Consider the following 21421-nt stretch of genomic DNA (forward strand, 5'->3'; position numbering starts at 1 on the left):
TTGATCATCAAGGCTTATCCTTGGATCAAACAGAACAACTTTGTTCTCCCCCACCCACTTAATTAGTGTCTAACGACCTCAAACGTCGATTCACTACCCAACCCTTTCTAAAGACCTAAGACTAATAGAAATTTTTAAACAAAACTAATCATTCAAATTAGGATAAACAGTGAAGAACTTCGGTTATTCATCCTTCACTTGACCCCCCCTCTTACCAGACCCAGGATAAATCTTAGACTTAGTAAGTTTAAAATAGTATCTAACGAACTACTCGCGTTCTAATTATACCTGAACCTTGTGGATCGATTTACTATTCTCCAACCCTTGAACACAATCACTACCCCTAAGTAAGATTAAGTAAGTTAACACCTTAACTTATACTAGCCACGAGAAAGTAAAAAATCATTCTTCGGAATCGATATACTTTTCTCTCCAACCCTGAACAAATAGACCCAGGTTAAGCTAACCAAAAAATCGTAAGAACTAACAGTTTAGGAAAATAGAAATCATTTAACAACCTTTTGCATCCGTCATCCTAAACCTTATGTCATTTAAAAACCTAGGAAATAAGCAAACAATCGTTTTACACAATTGTGAAATAGATAAAAAAAAATACGACCTTGTAATCACACCTCATACACAAACAGTTGGATACATTCGAACAAAACGACAAACACTAAAAAGAAAAATAATAACGAAACAAAGACAAATAACACGAAAAAGATTTTCAAAAAATCGAAACGCATTTTCAGAATCAGAAACCAACAGTTTAGACGAGCTTTACAAACTAAAAGAAACAATAGATAAAAATTGCCCACTTCACGATCAATTATATTTTTCTGACTCAGAAACAACTTCAAATTCATCAAAAAGAGGAAAAAGAAGAATAAAAAAGCAGTATAAACACAAACCAGTACATTTATACAATTGGAATCAACCAATTCGACACATTAATAATTACATATTAACAGTCATCGAACGAAAAAATGAGCTCAACGCACACCCCAGGTGAAGAAAGTCCAGATGATGATGAAATCTTTCCTTTTATAGTAGATGCAACCACTGATAGAGGACAGCATATATTTTGCAAAAATTTACTATTAAATTTATTTGAACCCGGAATCAGTCCATGTAAAACAGAGTTCCCAGATGTAAAAATCAAAAGACAAATCATAGACCACTACTTAAAAGATATATGCAACATAACACAACAGTATGGAATCTACTCCATAGAATTCACCTCACCAAACCATAATAATAGAAAATATACAATTCAAACAGATGATCTTGATTTAGAATTTTCAAAAGTTTTTTCAGAATATATAAAAAGCATCCAATATCATAACTCACAAAGAGCAAACTCCATATTCACCAATGAAGTTTTCGCAATAATATATAGTTATATTTCGATATTAGAAAACGAAATCCCAATAACAAATGTCTCACCGACAGAAACATCTAAACATTTAAGAGTACGACATGAAATCACACTACTCTCTAGTTATTTAAACATCATTAAAGAAAATTTCACGAAAGACGACGTTTCACAACATACAAAACACGATCTACAAAAAATTTTGGCATGGTTCATAATAGATTATTTCACACACAATATTGATTTAATTGCACAAGCAAGAAAAAATTTTAGACCCCAAAACTCGAACGATGATACCGCTATCACAGAACAATCAGATTATGTTTGGGACCCCGAATGGTCTCATCCCGCATTTATAAGCTTCCCACAATCAATCTCAAGTCAAGCAATAAGTACGATATCTTACATAAGAGATTATGTAAAAGTAATACCATTAACCATTGATGCAACACCATTAAACTATAATACATTTTTGCCCGATACACAAAATAATAGTTTAAACTCTACAGTTATACACAATGAAAACCTCAATGGAACTAGGAATCTTACTCAACAAGATATCCAGACACCATCACACTTCATAAATGAAGAAATTGTACACACAACAACTACACAACAAAGTATTTCACCAATACGCCCAAATTTAACAACACCAAGAAATACAAATCCTTCACAAATACAGGTAACCTTACAATCAACCGTTAAACCTTCGGTTGCCCCTAAATATTCACATATGGATTACCAAACATACAGACCCATGACAATACCATCAAAAACACACAAAACATTCACTAGAAACAATTTTGCAGACCATAATTATAATTATACACATCCATCAAAAACATATAATCAACCACAAAGAAATTTTAACCAATATACAAGATCTCGAAATTGGGATAACCCAATGACCCAACCTAATTCAATAAATTTCCAAACAAATCCTCCACAGGATCACAGTGAAAATTACCCATTTTTTCAACAAAATAAAAATAAAAAACAGACATCTTATCAAATGGATTATTTATCCTCAGATGATGATTTCTTACAACCAGATATATTTGCACCAAATACTCAAGAATATCGTAGACAAGGAATACAGAGAACACGTACAAATCATAGAAATTTTTCTCCACAACCAATAGATGCACAACATCAACAACCAATTCAACAACAAAATCTAATTAATACACAATCTTTTCAACCAATTCAACAACAAAATCCAATGACTGCACACTCGTATCAAGCATCACAAATGCAAAATGAAATACCACTCCCATATTATCTCCAACAACATGAAATAACAAGAAACCCAACTTTCAAATTTTTCTCAAATGCCAAATGCAGCAGAATCATTACAAATGACAATGAATCCATACCTTATGGGTGTATCATCAATAACATCAAACAAACCTTTAATGGTTTTCACAGGAACAGACCCTGAATACTCTGTAGAAGATTATTTAAATGCAGTAACAGCAAACCTGATTTTAAATATTGGACTTGAACCAATTAATACGCCACTACATCAAAATTGGATACATCGACGCACAGCGTTAATACAAACAACCTTAGATGGCGCAGCCCAAAAATGGTTTTCAGTACTACCTCTAGAAATAAAATCAAACTGGAAAAGGTTTACACAGGAATTTTCAAAAATGTTTGACTCCGAAAGAAACAAACAACAACAAAGAGTTTTATGTAATGAAATTCGCAGATTACCAAACGAAACCATCAAGCAAATAGCAGTACGAATCGAAACACTAGTTCGAAAAGCATATTCACTAAATACGCACGACTATAAAAACACAAAGATGACAGAAATCTTAATGATGACCTTAACACCACAATTAAGGAAAATAGCAATAAAAAAGAGAGCATCCCATCCTTCTTCAATTCGAGAACCCGATTTAGATTTTCGAAAACTAGTAGACAAATTAGAACAAGCAGAAATCACGATGAAACTAGAAGAAACGGAAAATCTGAAATTACAATACGTTAACAGAATTGAAACGACTCCCACTAATATTAATAATATACAGGAATCAGAGACAGACCTCGTTGAAAAAATCACTGAAATACTCAATATTTACGAAAAGAACCCAAACTTTAAAGGCAAACCATCTTTCAAAAAATGGTGTAATTATTGCCGACGATACGGACATAGTATTTCCGAATGTAGACAAAAACAGCAAGATAATCAAAATAAACCTCAAAAATATAAAGAACCAAATAAATCATTCTATCAATACATGAAAAAAGATCAAAATCTACCAAACAAAACAGTCCACAGCAACAACAGTTCAGGAAAACCACTCCCGAACAATACAAATTATACAAGAAATCAATCACCATATAACTCAAGTTATAGAGGAAGATCACCAGAACGAAGAAACACGAATAATTCATCACAAAATCACTACAATAGATCAAATAGTCGAAATAACTACTCCAGATCAAATTCAAATACACAACGATTTGTTTCTAGATCTAATTCCCAATCAAGAAATAACTACTATCCAAACAACCAATCACGAAATTCATCATACAATAGGAATAGAAACTACTCCTATAATCGAAATAGAAGTTATTCAAACAACCGAAACCAGAATTACCCGAACAATCAATCAAGGAATAACTCATATAATAGATCGAACTATAACAGACCAAATAATAATTACCAAAACAGATCGCGAAATAATTCACAAAATCGACACTCAAGTTATAATAATCGTTATAGAAATTATTCCCAATCACCACACCGGAATAATAATAACTATAATAATTCTAATAATCGCCACAGAAGTAGTACACCTAAACATCAAAGACAAATCAATCAAGTACAGTCTAATCCAGAAACAACATCAGACCCTCCAGGTATTGATGACACAGTAACTGATACGTTACAACTCAATCAAATAAACTGTACATCATCAGATTCAGAAAGTGATACTGAAAACACTCTTTCTATCAATATGATAAAAGTCGAAAATGACTATGAATCTGTCATATATGAACAACCTTTTTCATCACACATATATGAAAATCAATCAGAATTTCTCCAAAATTATTACACTACACCCATAAATTCCACACCAACGACGCAAGAAACAAATGAGATTAACACTACAAATCAAACCAATAAAAATACCAAAACAAAATGCTTGAATACAAACCACATTTATCAAAATATACAAAAAGAACAACCCAAAGAAAAAATTTGGACAATACCCTTTCTCTTAGAAAGCCCAAGAAATAAAGAATTTCAACCACCAGATCTTGAAATAGATTTTTTAATTGATTCAGGAGCAGAATCAAACATAATAAACATCCCCACATGGAATGAAATAAAAACTTTACACCCAAAGCTAACACCTCTTGAAACCTCCAGTAAGTTAGCAACAGCACAAGGATCAACATTGATAAACTACGGAAAAATCCAATTATTTCTCCTCCCCACCAGAACAATGGAGCAAAGCAAAATTTTAAATAAGCCATTTAAACAAATATTCCATATCACTGATATTAAATATAATATCATTGGAATACCATTTATTTCGAAGTATATACCAACAATTAACATACTAAATAGTAAAATATTAATCAAAGATAAATATACAAAAACAAAAGAAACATCCTTAACATTTTTTCAAAGATTAAATAAACAACCACCATTCTTTTCAAAATTCTACCCGATATTTAACCAACAAAGAAAACACCTAAAACCACTATCAGGAAATATCTATAATTTTTCAATCAAACAAGTTCACCAATATGATAAAGAACAAAACAAACAAAAATTTTATATGTCAGAATTTGAATTCAAACCTATTCACAAATTTTTCAAAATCACAATCTCATCCATAAAATATTTGAAAAATTCGAATTCCGATATCATTTCCTTACATGTCTATAACAACACACCTTACCAAGTAACATTACCTTTAGGACTTTTAGGATATTGTGAAACCAACGCTACAATATCACCAATACACGAAAAAGCCTATCGCGTAAATAATATACTCCAATTACTAGATATTTGCCAATCTACAATTCTTAATGAAGAATTATCTATAAATAATATAATAAGTAACGAAAACAGAAATACGGATTATTTCACAAAAACTCCATATTTCAAACCTACATTCAACATAAGTAACTACACAGAGGACCAACAAAAATTTTTAACAATGTTTAATTTCCAACATTCACAAATAACACAAGACGAATTCGAAAAATTAGCCAAACAGCTAATTAAATATTCATCAGTCTATGCAACATCAAAATTCGATGTTGGAAAAATCAGTTCATCACTACATCTCCCGTTAAAACCAGACGCAGTTTTCAAAAAACAGAGAGCAAGTAAAGTACCAATTCACTTACACGATAAAGTAAACAGATTACTCGATATTTTAGAACAATACAACATTATATCACCAGTAAACAAAGAAGAACAACCAAAAGGCAACACATTTATCAACCCCGTTATCATTCTAGCTAAAGGAGAATCACTAAAAATCGTTCTCGATGCTAGATACCTCAATTCACTTATAGATGAATCAAAATGTAATTGGCCCATTGAACCAATACAAGTTATTTTAACAAAAATAAACGGCAAATACTTTACAACCGCCGATATGAATAGTGCATACAATCAAATTCCACTAGATGAACAATCACGACGTTTAACACAATTTGTTATCGGAAACCAACAATATGAATTCAACCGCTTATTCTATGGAATATCCATAGGACCAGCAGCATTTTCAGCTTTTATGAGCAAAATTTTTAGACCACTAATACTCAAGAAAAACGCAATCACCTATTTAGACGATGTTTTTATGCAATCACAAACAAAAGACGAGATGTTCAATGTTTTAGAAAAATATCACCAAATACTTCAGAACGAAAATCTGAAGGCCGCCCCCGATAAATCACACTTCTTTTTGACAAGAGTTAAATTCTTAGGACATAATATAGAAAGAAAAACAATCACTCCATTGAAATCACGCATTGACGCTATTCAAAAACTTCAACCACCAACAAATAAAAAGAAAATCCAAGAATTTCTTGGAATGTTAAACTTTTTAAGTAAATATGTTTATAAAATGCAATTATATCTACGACCATTTTATAACATCCTTAGACAACAAAATAATTTTGAATGGAACGCAGAACATCAAACACGATTTGAAGAAATAAAGAAACTTTTAACTGAACAAATTTCAAACACAATTCCAGATTCAAATCAACCATTTTATGCAATGTGCGATGCTTCGAACTTTGGCATCGGTGCAGCACTATTACAATCACATAATGGTACAAATAAAATGAACCTCATATCAGCAAATTCTCGATTATTCACTCAAGCAGAGCTACGACTCTCAACTCTAATGAGAGAATGTACAGCCATAATATATACACTGACAGAATATGAATTTCTGATACTTGGATCAAAACATCCAACAGTTCTATTCACAGACCATAAACCAATCATCTTTCTTTTTACACAAAAATCTAACCCAAACCACCGAGTTTACAGATTTCAACTAATTCTGATGAAATTTCCAAACTTACATATAGTTTGGACTGCAGGAAAAAATCTTGCATTACCAGACACCTTAAGTCGAAATACACCACCTGAATTACTTACACGAAAAACAACAGTTGAAATACCCAAAAACATAAAATTCTACCTTGCAGAAAACGAAACATCACCCCGATTGGAATGCAAATATGCAGTAAAAACAGATATTGAACAATCACAAATAAATAATTTACAACATTTCCCACTTTATTTAGATTGTCAAAATAATCATTATGAAGTTGATCTACTAGGAACATCAACTTTCAAACCAATCCCATATTCTCAATGGATAAAAAATAACACCCAACAAAAACGAACAAAACAACACCCACCTAAGAAAGACCATTTTCCACTAATTGAAAAAGAAGATTTAACTGATAAAATAAATTTATCAGGACCACAAACAAATGATTCAAAATACACAATAAATCAAGTTTTTGACCTTCACGACCCACTTGATACAATACCCTTATCTAAATTCGAAATTGAAAACATTTTTCTCCCTCCAACAGAAACGATTACAATTTCAACACTGAAACAATATCAAAATCTTGACCCGATAATTAGACAACTAAAATCATGGCACAAATATAAAACTAAACCTGTCAAAGCAGATTCAACCATTCTAGGAAACAAAACACTCCTCCGATACTTTCGCAAATTTAACAATACAACAATTAACGAAAATACAGACCTTTTAGAGTATAACCTAAATGAATCTACAGTTCCCTGTCTCCCTTTAAGTATGATTCTTATAGCTTTTAATATCTCACATACACAAAATATTAAAGGACACTCTGGATCAGAAAAAACATATTCAAACTTTATACAAAATTTTTACTTCCCAAATGCACCAATTTGGATAAAAGTACTATGCAATGATTGTATAGTATGTCAACTAAATAAACCTTACCCAAATCAAAAACAAATAGCACAAAAACAAGATTTTAAAGGACAAAGCTTGTACTTTAACCATCGTATCTCATTTGATACCAAAGGACCAATTTCACCCTCATCCGAAGGAAACTCCTACATTATGGTAATTGTTGACGCATTTACACATTATGTAGCACTTAACCCAGTACCACATTGTAACGCTTATTACGCTTACACAACACTCTATGAACACTGGATAGCAAAATTCGGACTACCAGAAATTTTAGTTACAGACAACGGTACAGAATTCATAAATAATGAAATTATCACACTATGTCATTTATATAACATTAAACACAAACCACGTACATCTCATGCACCTTGGACAAACGGCTTAGTCGAAGGTATGAACCGTTCATTACAAGAATACCTTAGATGTATCATCAACGGAAATGATACAAAATATACCGAATGGTCAGCAGATGTAAAATTATTTCCCTTAGCGTATAATTCACAAATTACGACAACTTTAGGAATGTCACCATACGAAATGGTTTTTAACCAAAAGCCACGCAAACCAATAATGTTTACAGCAAATTCTCATAAAAACGCACAAGGTTATTGTCAACCGAATAAAGACTCAATTTGTTATAACCTACCTTTACATACACACGATGAAGATCATTTTCATCACCCACAAATTCTTAAACTAGCCTCCGGTACACACACCGAATGGATTCTAAATAGAGATAAAAAACACAATGAAATTTATCAAAAAATAACAAAAAAGTTATTACAAAGACAAAACATTAATGAACAAATCAATTCACGTTTTACACCAGCCTCCGAATTAAAAATGGAACATTTGTTTTGATACCTAATTTTAATACTCAAAAAGGAATTTCTAAAAAATTACAACCCCTTCGAAAAGGACCATACCAAATAATTGCCAAACCCACTGATGTCACATATAAAATTACCGACTCAAACAAAAAAGAAATCGTTCAACATCGAAACAACCTATTACCTTATTACCCAAAAGAATACGCACTCCGCGAATTAACTCAATTATATTCTTTCACAGGATTAAAAATCATTCAAAATGAACCACATCTGAAAAACACAGAACAAAATGATAACCCCACCGAAAATCAAAACACAAAACCAACCGCCACCAAAAACAATACACAAAACCATAAAGAATCCCCAAAACAAAGAAAAAATAGAAAAATGACCGAACAAATAATACCCCAAGAACAAATCGACAAATCAGAAAATAGAAAAACAACAAGACTCCGAAATCAACCACGTAAAAACTATAAAATATTCATCCCCCAATCTAAAATTTTAAAGAAAGTAGAATTTCAAAAGTAATTTTAACATTATACTTCACTATCTTGAAACCTTCGAAACATTTTTCATTTCCATTTTTCAAAATAACATGCTGACAAGTACGCAATAATTCTAGTTCAAAATAGACCAATAGGATTCATCCAATCCGTCACTTTCTCTAACTGAAACTAAGACCAATTAGACGATTCATATAGAACTCCAGGCACATCTATAACTATAAATTTACGACCTCCAGGTCAAAAATAAGCAAACCACTCCAACTTGACAACTAAAATAAATATCACCATAATACCGTACCCCTCCCTTATCTAATAACCCAAAGATCAACAATATTTCCCCAACTCAGACCACGAATACCCCCAAAACAAATTTGTTAACTTAGCCTAAAGTAACAAAATGAACATTTTAATTAGCCTAAAGTATAAAAATCTCACCATACCCCGGATCATTTGACAAACAAAAATAAAGAAAAAGACGACCTCCCGATCACCATGAAAATTGCCCCCAACAATTTTTTACAAAACTCAACCCACTTGTCAAAAAACTAATAAATAATCCGACCACACTAGAAAATCGCCTCAAACAGCAAAAAATATTCGACCAAGAGATCATTTCTTAAATGCTCTTCTCTCAATCAGTTACTCAAATACTCATAAATCTTAAACATTTTTTTACAATACTTGAAACCTTTATAATATTTCTTTTTGATATACTTGAATCTTTTCTAATAATCCTAATCATTTTTTGTAACATTTTTTTAATTTTCTACACTATACTCGAACTATTCCTCCAATTTTCCAAAACCCTTGATTATATCCACAGGTACGATTTATACAACTTGTCTAAATGATACGAACAATTTTCAGTAGAACTGATATTTTTTTATTGTTTGTAATTTTCATAACATTTTTATCATCCCTCATTTTGACAATATGCAAATGTATAAAGAAAGCAATCATCACATTTGCCCTAGCAACAATTTTCCTAATTATTTTTTTGGAAGAATATTATAATAAACATAAACCTTCCCACTAAAGTAACAATTCAAAAATCCATCAAAAATTGCTACCCAACAGTCACAGAATCAGTCTTCACCGACATCATCCCAAGATAACCCAACACCACCTTCAACTACTCAAAATCCTCAAACATCTACACGAATTTCTTTTCAAGACAATCCATACACTTTTGAAGAACGACATGCTCGTTTATCTGAACCACTAGAACCAGTTCAACGACAAGCACCTTTAAGTGAACCAACATATAACCTTTACCCAACAATACCACAAGAACTAAGTAGAATACGACATCTTAGTCAAAACCAAAACGTAACAGAAATAAATAGACAAATTATACATCCTCGACGAAATAGAAATTTTCAAACTCCCCGAGTTCATTTTGAAATACCTCAATCACCACCACAAAGCACTCCAGAAAATCCCACTGGTAATACACCAGAAACTCCTACACTTTTTTCACAAAGAAGCACTTCAAGCCTACCCTCAGATTACTTAGGTTCAACACCAACATCTGAGCAAATACGTGAAAATCCTTTTAACCCCACAAACCAAACATCACGATTTCCATATTGGACTACACATTCATTCACACAAGGTGAACCAAATTTAGTCAATGACCCCATAGATATTTCTACAGATACAACATCTTCATCATTACCCGAAACATTATCACTTCCATCAACACCATCAATTAGTCAAATTTCACCAACCCCCCTTAACTTAACCTTTCCGAACAATCTCGATGCAAGATATCGAGAACAATCATTAACAAATATTCCTTTAAGACTAGATTGGAATACATTTACAGCACCTCCACCATTATTTGGACAACATCTAGAAAGTAATCGCCTTCACAACTGGGCACTTAATAGATTACAATATCGCCAAGATATTCACAACGATATCCGTGATCACAATATTCAAATACTCCAACAAAACAGTTTACAATTAAAGTTTGAAATCACAGTTAAGTTAAATAATATTACCCAACATCCCTACCCATTAAACCCACCTAACATAACAGCTCAATCACTACCACCACCGTTTATAACTACTGAAGTAATATATAAATACGACAGATATACCAAAAACACAATTGGTTACATTACATTTTATAATCCATACTCAGGATTATCATACACATGTATATTCTAAAATTATTAATTTTTCTCAAACTCCTTTTTCTAGTAATCTCAAATCAAAACATAAACCCTTCCCCCCGTACAGGACCACAAGATTTACTAGTAACACATTACGATTGTGAAGAAAATGAACAAAAAACACTACATAAATATGCAATAAATCAAGTATCACAATGTGAAACAGAACCACAAGCTATAGAAACCACAGATGTAATAGCAACACTCTATTCAAAAGCCCGAGCAACAACAGTTACAGGTTATAAATTCACAGCAACATTTTCCGAAAAGAAAGTACATTGTTCACAAGTCTCGAACGGAAACAAAAACCGACTTGACCATGAATCATTCTATCAGAGTAATATAGAACGTCTTTTACATCTCAATCCCGACGATTGTAAAAATGAATTACTTAGACTAAACATCACACAAAATAAAAACTCCGCAAGAAAGTTAGTTAATTTTCAAGTTTTTTCAGACTCTGTACATCAATCACAACTTGAAAGACACCAAGGACATATAAAACTAGACGAAAAATACCCGTATAACGGCGCACACGGACGATTAACCTATGACCTACACGATAAACATTGGATACCACACATTGGTATAAATGACCCGTCAAACTGCAAAGCAGACACAAAAAATAAAGGATACCAAGAAATAATGTTTTTCGATTGGAAAATACAACTCGAAAAAATACAACTAACACGAGATTTATCAGATAATACAATGATCTATCAAGGAATCCGATTACCTTGTAAAAATGATCAAGGTTATTGCGACCCTACAACGAGAACACAAGCAACCATTGTTTGGTTCCCCGAAGATACATGTACAACATTTCAAGTAGCAAAAATACACGCTCGTATGATAAAATTTCACGAAAAATATTTTATACAATCAATTCCATATGAACAAGTCCATCCATCACGAAAACTAAGTTCTAATTTTAGAAACATAGACAATATAGAAAATAAATTGACACGTTTTCAAATATATCAAGAAACAGAACTTGCATGTAAATACAGGAATCCACTCCACAGAACACAATACTCTGAAATATTAGTTGAATACGAAAAAGGATTCGACATGACCACTGGAAAAGTAAAAATCGACCCATATGCCACAGGTCATCCTCTCAACGAAGGAACATCCTATATACCAGTTAATTTTGAAAAAAGCAACGGACAACCTGGTGGACATCTAAAACCCCATGACACCAGAAGCACACGCTTACAAGAATTATCACTAATGACTACTACATATTTCGGTAATATCCACTATGATATTCATTTAGATATGAAACTAGATTATACAATTAGCCGAATTTTTCAAGAAATGTCACTCTCCGAATTAGAAACACTACACCAACTATGCGAATTAGAACGAACACAAATATTACAATCACTTGCACTAGCAGTATTAAAAATACCCTATGCAGGATACTTATTATCTGGAAATAGATCAAATTTTTTAGACTATGAAGGAAACATCTTATGGTTTTATACTTGTACTAAAAAAGTATCACCACTATACGTTTTTGAAGATAAACGATGTTATAAAAGAATCCCTATCTTTTATAAGAATAAAGTACATTTCGTGGATACACTTTCACGAAGAACCTATTTCTGGGATACCGCAGTCCCATGTGGATCAGAAAACAGCCACAATGTAGTACAACTAAACCCTGATGAAAATAAATATTATCTTCTCACTCCATATCCCACATTAATGCAATCACTCAAAAAATTTTCACCAGAAAGCATTCGCGCTATCGCTCGAAACCCAAATATAGACTTACAATCAATAGGAATCTATTCAAAATCAGATATTCAACATCACATTAGAACACAACAATTCCAAGAATTATTAACACAAATGGACACTATACAAAGACAATCAATAGACCAAAATTTACGCAAACTTGCAGAAACCGCAGGATTTGCCGATATCTACACGCAAGACTATAGCGGATATTTTAAAGACATTAAAGATTATATATATCTAAACGGTGAAAAATACCGTCCCCAAGATATATCACCAATTAACATTTTTAGCTTTGTTACACTCAAAAATGAGATCCTCGATTTTCTAGGATGGCCCTACTACATCTTAGAAAAATTGACTATTTTATACGCAATGTTTAACTTTATTGGATTTCTTTTCTCACTCTTAAAAGGAATCTACAACACATGTGCTATACACACACAAGTAAACAGACAAGCAAGCGTAGCACGCATACTCTTTGCAGGATTTTTTGGAATCTTTTCTACATCTATAAACAAAATTCTTTTAGACGCACAAATAAAAGAATATAACACAAAAATAGCAACACGACAAAATACATACGACGAAGAACATAACAATGTAGACATAACGCCAACGGCACCACAATTACCAATCCTACCAAATAACCATCCACTATCCCTAGTCCCACGAAATTTTCGAAATTTAGCCATCACACATAATCCAAATTTTCGACTCACCACATCACAAAGTCCCATTCAACATATAATGACACACCAGTCACAAGATGATAATACTTATGAACAAATTATTGAACAACCCCATACCACCGCTTTTCAGTCTCAAAATAATCATTTTTTTAGCCCACGATGAGCCGCCAACTTGGATCACTACACCGATCGAATTCCCACCCAACCAATCTTACCTCCTCAATCCCAATAATACCACTTTTCGCTTTTCCGCCACCCGATTTTCCATCTAGTAATGTAACATCAGGCATGAATTCCGACACTAATTCACACATCTCAGTTTTATATTCCATCTCACAACTCAATAACCCGAATATTGAAACCCCCGATGAATTTGCCGACTCAGAACCATCCCCATCCAATAATTTTCATAACTCTTCTAAATTTTCTCAACCCCCTTTTCAACCCATATTATCCAATGACCCTGACCCAATCACTCCCACACCCTCTTATGCTTCCCAAGTTACCCCAACCTACTCCTCATACCATTCTGACCAATCATCTCATTCTCCAGACACCCCCCGAATCTCCCCAGAGCTAGATAATTTTATTACCCTCCAACAACAACCCTACCACCTTAATACCCCAACCATAAACCAAATCTCCTCCACTATAAATTCATCCAACCCCCCTACCCCTACACCCTCTTCAAATTATACTGAATCATTAGCACCATCATCCACATCAACTGAATCTTCACTCAACACTAATAGAGCTTACCGCACTTTTAAAAGAAAGTTCCCCAACCATCCTTTCCCAGCAAAACCAGGAACAGCCCGTGAATACATCAACCACCCCAAGCATACTAACACAAAAGAATTTTTAGCCATCACCTTACCCTCATTCCCACAATACACCTTAAACACCCCCCACGACACTAACGAAACACGCAACTTTGTAGATGAATACGTTTTAATGCCCACTCTCTCTTGGACCTCATATTATCATTTTACTAACCCTCTTTGCTTACCTTTATCTAACACTCACATCGATATAGAGCGAAATACGGACATGCTATATCGACTCACTACACCACTAACCGCTAGACAATTTACTTACGTTGGATATAAAAAATCACTAAAAACACACACTGCACCTAGAGCTAACGAATATACACTCGAATACTATGATCACAACATCATCAGAGCTAACCAAGATCAATTCTTAGACGACGATCGCTTCGCTAATCCACAAATTACCGAAAAATTTTTCATCAAGACACCGTATATATTTACACTAAACATCTTCGACCGCAACTTTGATCACATTATTTCAGAAGCACTAACAGACACACAAGCATACGAAAGTTTTAAAGAACGCTTCCAAATATTTTCACTAACCTTTCATTTCCTTGCACCACACGAAAGAGATTTACACTGCTCACACGATATTATGTTGCGCACTAAACAAACCCACACATATAGTTATTATCGCTTCATCCAAAATCACTTTGACCTACACACACCCTCTAGACAACCACACCATCGCTTTCAATTCATTAATTCCAAATACACTTCACCATTTTTCCTAAATTTCACATATTGTATTAAAGACACTAACCTCCATGGTATTCTTCGTAATTATGACCCCATAACCCAAATGTACATCTTCTGTCCCATCACCAAGACCTTCAACGCCGAAGAATCCCGACCCTTCCTTATCCCGCACGAGTTTGTACAACCTATAGAAATCCCAATTTTAGAATTCATCCACAACACTAAATTCAATCACAAATTATATAATCTAATCCAAAACACACCTTATGAGTTTGCAGTTGGCACTGAAGAACTAACCACTATCAAGGCACTTCAATTGCTTTGGCCACTGCTTCAGACTAAAAATATCATCCGCATCTTAGCTAAACTACTAACAACTTCAGAACTAATTCACGACATTTTCCCCCACGGTTTTTTCCCCGACGACTAACAGGTAAGTATGAATTAAATGAATATTACTAACTAATTAAAATATTAAAAACTCACCATTCTTTATCCATGTTTTCTTTAGATTTTTAGCCTTCATCCGACGATCACCTACAAAAACCACAAAAAACAAATAAAGATCGCAAATTTCATCAAACAGATTTCAAAAATTCTATTAATCTCTTACACTTATAAATTTATAAATTTAATACCAATGCAGTAAATTCATTTCTAAAATTTTTCCCACAAGCAGTAAATCTAATTATGATGAAAATTTGTAACTTAAAATTCCCCCATAACTAGCAGTAAATTTCCAAATTCTATGCAGTAAATTAATAAAATGCAATTGCAGTACTAACCTTTTGATATTTTCATTCATTCGCACAGAAATTCTATCCACACTCGCACAGCTCGCCCACGAAGAATTGTTTAAAATAATGAATTTCAGTTTCAAGTTTTCACACTCAACAACTCTAACATACAATAACATGTTTCAAACCTTCCTTTAACCCGGTTGGAAAGGAATCATATACTAAACAAAACTAACCAACGCAGCTTACTAAATACCACAAATCATAGAATAACAGCATGACTAAGAAAAGGAAACCAACGGTACCCAAACCGGATTAACCCAGTTTAAAACTGGATAATTTATTCTTTTGAAGACTATTATAAAGTCTAAGAAAGAAATAATAAAACACAAAAAAGTCGAAAGACAAACCCATACCACGAACAATTTGCTTTTTGGAAAAAGGACATAACCAACAAGACATAAGAAAAACCACAACAAACCCAACATAAAACGTTGTCACATAACAGGACCACTCACAAAAACCGCATGAAATCATACTCCCACTCCTGGCCTAACCCACCAGGAAGGACGTCCTGAGCATGCTCTATAGCCGGCCTAACCCACCGCGCTACATCCACGCTTTGTGACCACACCTCTATTTTTAATAAGAGCTACTCAAGTGTGAGTAACTCTTCAAAATAACCGAACTAAAACAAAAAGCTTTTGTGAAAACAACTAACTAAAATCATAATTAAAAAATATTAAACTAATAAATGTTTTATAAAATGTAAATTACATTATGCAATACATAGATCAGAATACAACACCAAGGACGAACATCTAAAGACAAAACGACCCCACTACACTCGAGAGAGAATGACCAACCACAATCGATATGCCACTCACAATCACAACTCAAAGGATTTAGAGTACGACTTGACTTCGCAGAAAAGGACTTCATTGAACTAGACCAATGACCACCTCGATGCTCAAGTATACGTACAGATCCGAGTAACCAGGCATCCCCTCCACGCACAATCTCCACGCCATTCCCAAACTAGATCAGACACAAAAGAAGTTCTCCACGCAGAACAGAAAAACCTGACATAGCAAACCATTCTGAAATCAGATTTGAGTTTGTTGCAAAGACTTAGTCGTTGTCACTAGAAGACACAACGTCTTATGTCATCTAACTCCAGCTTCCTGGAACTTCTTTAACAAAAAGGAAACAAAAGAAATATGATGTTCGCCAAACACCAACGTCCATCATCCATCCTTCGAATTGCAGAAGAACCATTCTAAAAAACTCTGTAAAACCCGGATGGGTGGAACCTGATCTAAACTACATTTTATGATTGGATAATTTAGATATTTTACCAATGTAAAGTATTTAATATTAACCAATCATGATCCATCTAACTAACAACCCACTTATTTGTAAGTGCTGAAGTTACTTGTAATTTCAGCACCAGAGAGATTTGAATTTAACTTAGAAATTAGTTGACTCTCCAAGAAGACTTCAGCTGCCGCAATAAACCAGTATACCCTAGATCTATTGAGCCTAGCAGAGACTAGTTAAACAACCTGAGACTAGATAGTATAAGAGTAAGATTAGGATCGGTATTAGACTAAGAAGTTGCACGAATCTATCCGGCCGAAAATAAGATAGCGTGACGAGCAGACGGTGTACCCTATCCGAAATTACTCTATGAGTTAACCAACTCGGTCCTAACTCAAAAAATTGCTTCAGTGTAACGAAAAACGAATCTGAATATTTTCGGGATTCAGACCAGGAAATTAGATACCAAATTACACGGGATAATACGGGGTTTTCAAAATGATCTGGATGTTTTTCTTTTGGGAATAACAACAATCCCAAATCGGCCCCAGCCAAAATGGCAAACTTTTTGGTCTAAATTTTCAAGTGCCAAAAATTGTCCTATTTTGGTATGTTTTGCATAACTAATTTTCTGATCGGCATTGCGGTTCTTTTCTTTCTTGGCGTTTATTTCATTACTTAAAATTTTAGATCAGACCACCTGTACTTTGATTTTGTTTCAGAATCCTGTTTTCTTTTTCCTCGGAAACACGGACCAGGAAGTATCGGAATTTCTGAGAGCCAGATCGGAAAAATTCAGAAAATTCAGATGCGTAGCAGTAGCTGAAATCAGAAAACAAACTGTTCCTGATAACCTCGGCACAGGTACAGAAAAAAAAACAATGTATTTGTGTGTGTGTGTGTGTGTGTGTGTGTGTGTGTGTGTGTGTGTGTGTGTGTGTGCGTGTGTGCGTACCTATCAGATAAAAATGAAAATCATAATAATTTCAGAATAAAATTCATTGCTTTGTTAGAGAATGATTTAATTTTAGAAAAAGTTTTTTTCTCTCTGTATTCTGGGTTAGCTTTTGAAACACTTTAAGAAATCCATGCAACGCGGAAGTGTTGCAGTGCAAAAACAGTTTTTCCTGTAGTATCACTCTTGGTGCTGCAGTATATACAGTATATGTATATATACTGCGACAGCTTTGTTGAAACAATTTTTGGGAACCGAATCTGGACCAGTAAGGCTGATAACACTCTTGACATTCTTGTTGTTTCTGTTTTTTTTTTTTGAAAAAAAAACAAACGGCACGCCATAGATTTTGTGAATCATTTTTCAGTAACTTTTATTAATGACACTCAATTTATATTAGCAGAGATTAGTTTTTAGTTTGGTTACGGATCGAAAATTGTCATTATCTTCACCTTCAGGTTTCATCTGCAAGTGTATCTTCTATTTCAGGTGTGGATCTGGCACTCATATCGCAAGCAGATGTTGTTGTGCTCAGTTACGGCACTTACGGGGATTTTGGGGCACTCCTTACCAGAGACAAACAGGAGATACTTTACCCGAAGGACCACCTCGGCAACATGGAGACGGGACTCCTCGGAGGACTTCCTCGATTTACTGCAATACCCTGGAAACCACTGAAAGATGAAAACAGTTAACCATTCAAAGTCTGCTTCAAATGCATGTGTTTTTAGTGGCATTCTTTCGATTTTTTTAAAAATAGCACTTCCTTCACGATGAAGTATGACTCTGATAGCCAGAGTTGTAGGCAAACATTTTTGGCCATTTTGTGCAGTTAGTTAACACTCTAAAAATCTACACTATTTTCTGAAAATATCCCAGAACTGAAATGTGGGCTGAATTCAAGGTGTGCAGTAAAACGAAACTTCAAAGCCCACATAATGCAATCATAATAATCTGTAACATGTTTTCTTAATAAAATACAAAACTGAAACTGGTTTTTTGGTTCAAAAAATCTCGAAAGAGTTGAAAGGCTCACTATCTTAGGCTGCTAGGCAACCTTTCGAGAAGACTTTAATGTTGGAAAACTGATGGAATCGAAAGACAAATGTTAAGGCACTAGTTGCTAAAATCGAAATTTAGCTGGCTGGAAAAATTTGAAATGCAGTGGCAATCCGGATTTCGGAGACAATCGCTAAGACAAATTTTGTTTTGGATTCGGCAGACAAAAGTGTTTTTGCAGTTGGAATAATTGAAGCGAAATGTCAGAGAATTCCACTGTTGGTCGGTGGACTCCGCTATCAATTTGTTCTTTTTATCACTGGGTTCTTATTCTGGATTGCTGGGACACATCTTTAGCATGATTTGAAGACTTTTTTTCAGTGGATTCCACAATCAAATCATCCCTACACAAAAAACCGGCAAGTTACTTTTTGTCAGGGATTCACAGACAAATAAGTTTTGGCCGTTGAAGCGGCTTCCATTAATTGCAGCTGGTTTCCACCATTTATCAGTGGATTCCATGGTCAATTCGTTATTTTTGTCACTGGATCCCACAATTTGCTAGTGGAGCCCGCAGTCAAATTTAATTTTAGTCTCTGAAACTCACAAGCTTATTTATAACTGTTTGAACATGTATCGGACCCCATTTTTCATCACCTTGAATTTCAAAGATTATGTAGTGAACGTCATCTCCATTGAACGTCTAATTTCCATTTTAATTATCACCTTCCGCCTCATTATCCTTTTTCCTACCTCATTTTATCCCTCCCTGTCTTAATTGCTAAGAAGGGCGAGGACCGCCCCCACCTCAGCATTTAAGACAATTGTCTTAGTTTCTGAGAGGGGGAGACTTACCATAGGCCCTCAGCAGTAATGACAATTGTCTCAAATGGTGAGTGGTGTAAGTTGAGGGACGTGTCTCACTTAATTATTTGATTAAGCAGCAAAAATTATCCCGTCAAAAAGATAACTATTCGGAACCCAAAAATTACCGCATAACATAAAAATAAACAAGACTTCTCGTATCAGGGCGAAGCCCTGAATGTTCCGACTGCTTTTTAAGGTTTTATGGAGCAGTAATAACATCAAAGAGTTAAATGTAATAAAAATAAAACGAAATTTTTTTTTCTAAAATGTGAAAATTTTTAATGAAAATCATCCCCCCACACGCCATATAAAGTACAAAAGGATAGATTTCGCTCCTTGTAACAAACCAATTATGGCAAATTAGTTTCTTTTAACCAATTTGGAACGATTTCTAAGACGGATTAACTCTCCGCTTACGCGTTAATAGCGCTAAGTATATCGCGCGTTAATTGTCCCAAATTGGTCAAAATGGCAATCTTTAAACCCCCGTAACTTTACGAAAAACGATCACAGGCGAAATGTCTTTTCAAATTTGAGCTCAAGATAACAATACCTTTCGAATGATTTTTAAAAATTCCGTTAAAATGGCTAGTTAAAAAGTCGAAATTTGTCTGAAGAGAAAAAACCCACCCCGAGCACAAATATTCCGTTACTTTCGTATCGAAAGTCGGAACAAAAAGAAACCTGCAATGAATGCAACTTAGAAAAAATTTCCCAAAGTCAAGATCTATCCTGGGTCTGGTAAGAGGAGGGTTCAAGTGAAGGATGAATAACCGATGTTCTTCACTGTTTAGCTTAATTTGAATGGTTAGTGTTATTAAAAATTTCCATTAGTCCTGGGTCTTTTGAAAAGATTGGGTAGTGAATCGACGTTTGAGGTCGTTAGACACTTAATGAGTGGGTGGTGGAGAAGGTTCTTTTTGATCCAAGGATAAGCCTTGATGATCAGAATTAAAAATTAATGATTTAGAAAAATTTATTAAGATCCAAGGATAAGCCTTGATGATCTGGTTTAAAATTAAGTAAATTTAAGTTTAAAATGGTTTAAATTCATTGATATAAAATTTTAGTTTTTTATGATGTTAGTTAGCTTATGATTGCTGTTATGTTTAGGTGATGAAGCTGGAACAACAGGATGATTCATATATACTAACAATTTTTTGTCATGCTACTAATTTGGTTAATTCTAAGCTATTAAGGTCT

General features: G+C 33.9%; 1 protein-coding gene across 1 annotated transcript in view; it reads left to right on the forward strand.

Annotated features, from left to right (window-relative positions):
- The window catches only part of LOC134844498 (uncharacterized), a 32018-nt gene extending 12715 nt beyond the window's left edge, over positions 1–19303 (forward strand). Inside the window, exons 5-6 of the mRNA XM_063861203.1 lie at positions 18120–18261; positions 18842–19303. Of these exons, the coding sequence (XP_063717273.1) occupies positions 18120–18261; positions 18842–19047 (348 nt within the window). The 3' untranslated portion in view covers positions 19048–19303. The remainder of the gene's footprint in view (positions 1–18119; positions 18262–18841) is intronic.
- The last annotated feature ends 2118 nt before the right edge of the window (positions 19304–21421 follow it).

This window comes from Symsagittifera roscoffensis, chromosome 4, assembly GCF_963678635.1.
Source record: "Symsagittifera roscoffensis chromosome 4, txSymRosc1.1, whole genome shotgun sequence".
Classification (NCBI taxonomy): Eukaryota; Metazoa; Xenacoelomorpha; order Acoela; family Convolutidae; genus Symsagittifera; species Symsagittifera roscoffensis.